Source organism: Asparagus officinalis, chromosome 4, assembly GCF_001876935.1.
Source record: "Asparagus officinalis chromosome 4, Aspof.V1, whole genome shotgun sequence".
Classification (NCBI taxonomy): domain Eukaryota; kingdom Viridiplantae; phylum Streptophyta; class Magnoliopsida; order Asparagales; family Asparagaceae; genus Asparagus; species Asparagus officinalis.
The window spans coordinates 98,203,211-98,206,648 of record NC_033797.1 but is presented as its reverse complement, the minus strand read 5'-3'; the positions used below and the strand labels follow the sequence as shown (position 1 = coordinate 98,206,648).

Below are 3,438 nucleotides of genomic sequence, written 5' to 3'. Positions count from 1 at the left end.
TCAATGCCACATAGAGCCTTACCTTCCCTGCCGCTTTGCTCGTCAGTTCGGCTATGACCAACTATATGTAGGGAATCCAAGTTGTAGCCTGCAGGTTGAGGGAGGACTTATTGATGGCGTACGAGCATGGCTGTGGACTATGGTGGGCTGCACTGGAGCCCATTTTGCTCTTCCTTCCTATAGGCGTAAGCCGCTGACCACTTTCCTTAGTTGCAAGTGGTTCCTTTCCGCCTATGAATCCATAGGTGCGAGGAGCCTTTCAGAGTTACAGTCCGAGCACTCGGTCTGGGCTGCTATGATGGCTGCTCGCAGGGCTGAGCTTGCTCAGAAGCGGAGAAAAGGGTATACCAAATCTCTTCTCACAGATGATGAAGAGCTCCTTCCTACGGGTGACGACGACGAGACCTCCGAGGAAGAATATGTGGATGCAGATACCGACAGAGGAGAACTCGATACCGGTTTGTCCTGCTTCTTCGATTTTCCTTCTCCATTCTAATTGGTATAAACGACAGCTCTTGTTTGTTTAATGAAATGACCATTGTCACTTTAGGTAGGACAGTTGACGATCATGAGCCGCCAGCTCCCACACACGTTGAAATGTGTGACAAGCCTGTGCATGACCGACCTGTTGGTCCTAGGAGGGTCGGTGCCCCGAAAAGGAAGAAGACCGTACATAAGTCCCACGACGGTCAGGGTCCTTATGGAGTGGACTTAGGAAGCGCTGCCGATGGAGGGGAAGGTAACATTTTATTTTTATTGTTTTAAGGTGATTTTCTTTTTGGGATTCGTAACCATGTTTTATGCTCCAGGGTTCTTCGAAGAGGGCGAACTCCCACCGGGTCCGGTATCTCCTGGATCTGATAACATGGATTGCTTTATGCAGCAGATGTGCGACGCCCTTCATGACGGGTCTCTGGGCATCGATCTAAACATTGATCTTGGGCAAGTGAATAGTGTTGAGTCCACCGTCCCGTATTCAGGTATATCTACATCCAATGATACCCTCCTCAATCATGGGGAAGGAAGATCTTCTGTTTTTGCTGCAAGTATTTTTAAGCTTTCCTCATCTTCCAACATTCAGGTTACCCTGCAGATGTCGCGATGGAAAGGCCAGCTGAGGATGGAGCCTATCATGATGCAGGTTTCGAGGAGAGGGGGTGTGCTCCTGTACCAAGCTTCTCGAAACCCGATGCTGGCTTATTAGCTGACATGCTGGCTGAACAGACTACCAGGGGAACCGAGAGACCATTCTTTGGGAGTGATTCATTCATAGGTATATATCTGATCCCCTTCATCTTGCCTGATCTTTTGTCTGACTAACGAAGGATTAATATTACAGCACCAACCATTGGGATTAGCCCAATATCGATTCCTGGTATATCTAGCTTACCTCGGAGTGATGGACTCGCCGGTACGCATACGATTTAGGGATATCGTACTTCTCTAAGTTTATCTGACTTTTGACTAATATATGAGTGCAATCATAGGACCAGCCACCGGGACTGATTCTCTTATGACTCCTGGCATTTCCCAGATACCTACGGATGATGGACCTACAGGTATGCAGATGACCTTATCATCCCAATCCTCCTTATTTGTCTAAATTTTCATTTTGACTAATAAAGAAGTACAATTATAGGACCAGCCGCTTGGGCCGATACCCTTATGACTCTTGGCATTCCCGCTGCATCTGAGGACGGTGGGATTGCAGGTATGCATACGATCTTTTTGTCCCGATTCTCCTTATTTGTCCAAATTTCCATTTGACTAATACAGGAGTGTAACTATAGGACCGGCCGTTGTGCCTGATACTACTACAGTTCCCGGGGCTGAAAGTCTGCATAGAAGTGGCGTCTCCCCGCCCTTGCCGAGTGGTATGAGCAATCTGCCTGCAGGGGTTGATATACCCTCCATGACCACTTCTGCCGCTGTCTCAGAGCCTGTCGGACCTCAGCCTGAGGGGACCTCCGTTGGCGTTGGTATGCTCAGAGTTTGCCTTTGAATTTCCTTATCGTATTCGATAATCTACTGAACTTCTATGTTGTTGCTTGTAGGATCTCGATCCTCTCTATATGAGCGTGTCCGCGCCCTTTTGGTCGATACTGATCCTGACAGAGACATTTTTCGTATGGACCTCGGCTTCTTCACTGCCTTTTATAACGGCATGATCGAGAAACTTCTTCATAGAGGATACGGTTTCGATCAGTTCAGGCGTTCCTTTTCTCGCCACATGATGATGATGAGGGAAGAAGGATACCCGGAATTGGCCGACTCCTTCACTACCGATTTCGCTGCCCTGGAGTCAGAGATACGAGAGTTGAAGGAGTTGGAGGTTAATGTCCTCTCAGCTGGAGCATAGGCTGGCACAGTGGCGTGACCTGAGATCTTCCATCGGATGCGAGCTTCAGTCACATGAGAGCTCCATTGCGCAGCTAATGGCTAATGTGGCGAGGAAAGATACGGATAGAGCTGAGTTACTCCGCTCTTTGGACTCGAGCCGCGAGGAAGTGACTAGGTTGAAAGAGGCATTGAAGTGCGCCGAGGAATCCGCTGCTCTTATTGCAGATGACCTGGCTGGACTAGAGCGTTCTCGTGAGCAGGCACTCGAGAAGCTAGGATCCACCCAGGAGAGACTGATGAAGCTGAAGAGTGAAGCCGCGGAGATTTTAAGCAGTTCTGAAGAATCTGCTCGAGCTGATCTGCAGGCAGAACTCGAGCGGAGTTATGTAGATAGACTTTTTAGTTTAAAGTCTCATATCCTCGACCGCCAACTGCCTTCGAGCTAACGAGCTTTTTATTGTATGCTTTTGACTCGATCTATTAATAGAGACTCCGCATTTGCTTCTTTTGTGATCTTTCTGTATTTATTCTGAATGACAAGGTTTATGAGATTTTTGGCAAACCCCCAGCCATCAACGGGTTTGAAATGTCTTTACCGATTATCGTTTGAAATCGGACTAGCATGTGAATTATTAAACCCGTCTCACATGTAACGTTGTGCTAAGAAAATCGCTTTTCTTAGACTTGATGCTATGATTTTGAATTCATAGACTTAACCATTTCTTATAGGGAAAAGGCACCATGCACCGCGTATTAGGCGATGACTTATCCCTTCTTAGGCTTCGGGATAAAATTCCCCAGGTTTAGACCCTGGTGTCTTTTTCAATCGGCGAAAGACTAAACCGGCCATGTGTGTTAGACATAGACTTTGGGATTTTTGGCAAACCCCCAGCCTTCAACGGGTTTGATGTGCCTTTACCGATCACCGTTTGAATCGGGCTAGCATGCGGATTGTCTAAATCCGTTCCGCATGTAACGTTGTGCTGAGAGAGTGAATTCTCTAAGACTTTGTACTATGATTTCGAATATATAGGCTTTGCCCTTGTTACAGGAATAGGCTACCCGGCAATACGTGTTAGGTGTTGACTCATCCCTACT

The 3,438-nt window shown here is 47.4% G+C and overlaps 1 protein-coding gene across 1 annotated transcript; it reads left to right on the top strand.

Moving 5' to 3' along the window:
• LOC109839071 lies at positions 739-1,358 on the top strand. Its single transcript, XM_020407502.1, has 3 exons — positions 739-980; positions 1,082-1,211; positions 1,340-1,358. Exons 1-3 carry the CDS (start codon positions 794-796, stop codon positions 1,356-1,358), a joined length of 336 nt encoding a protein of 111 aa, XP_020263091.1. The 5' UTR covers positions 739-793.

Excerpts from the sequence above, each read along its gene's own strand:
- LOC109839071 (XM_020407502.1), top strand. The coding sequence starts at position 794 with ATGTTTTATGCTCCAGGGTTCTTCGAAGAGGGCGAACTCCCACCGGGT. Across the intron at positions 981-1,081 it reads GTCCACCGTCCCGTATTCAG|GTTACCCTGCAGATGTCGCG; the intron begins GTATATCTACAT and ends TCCAACATTCAG.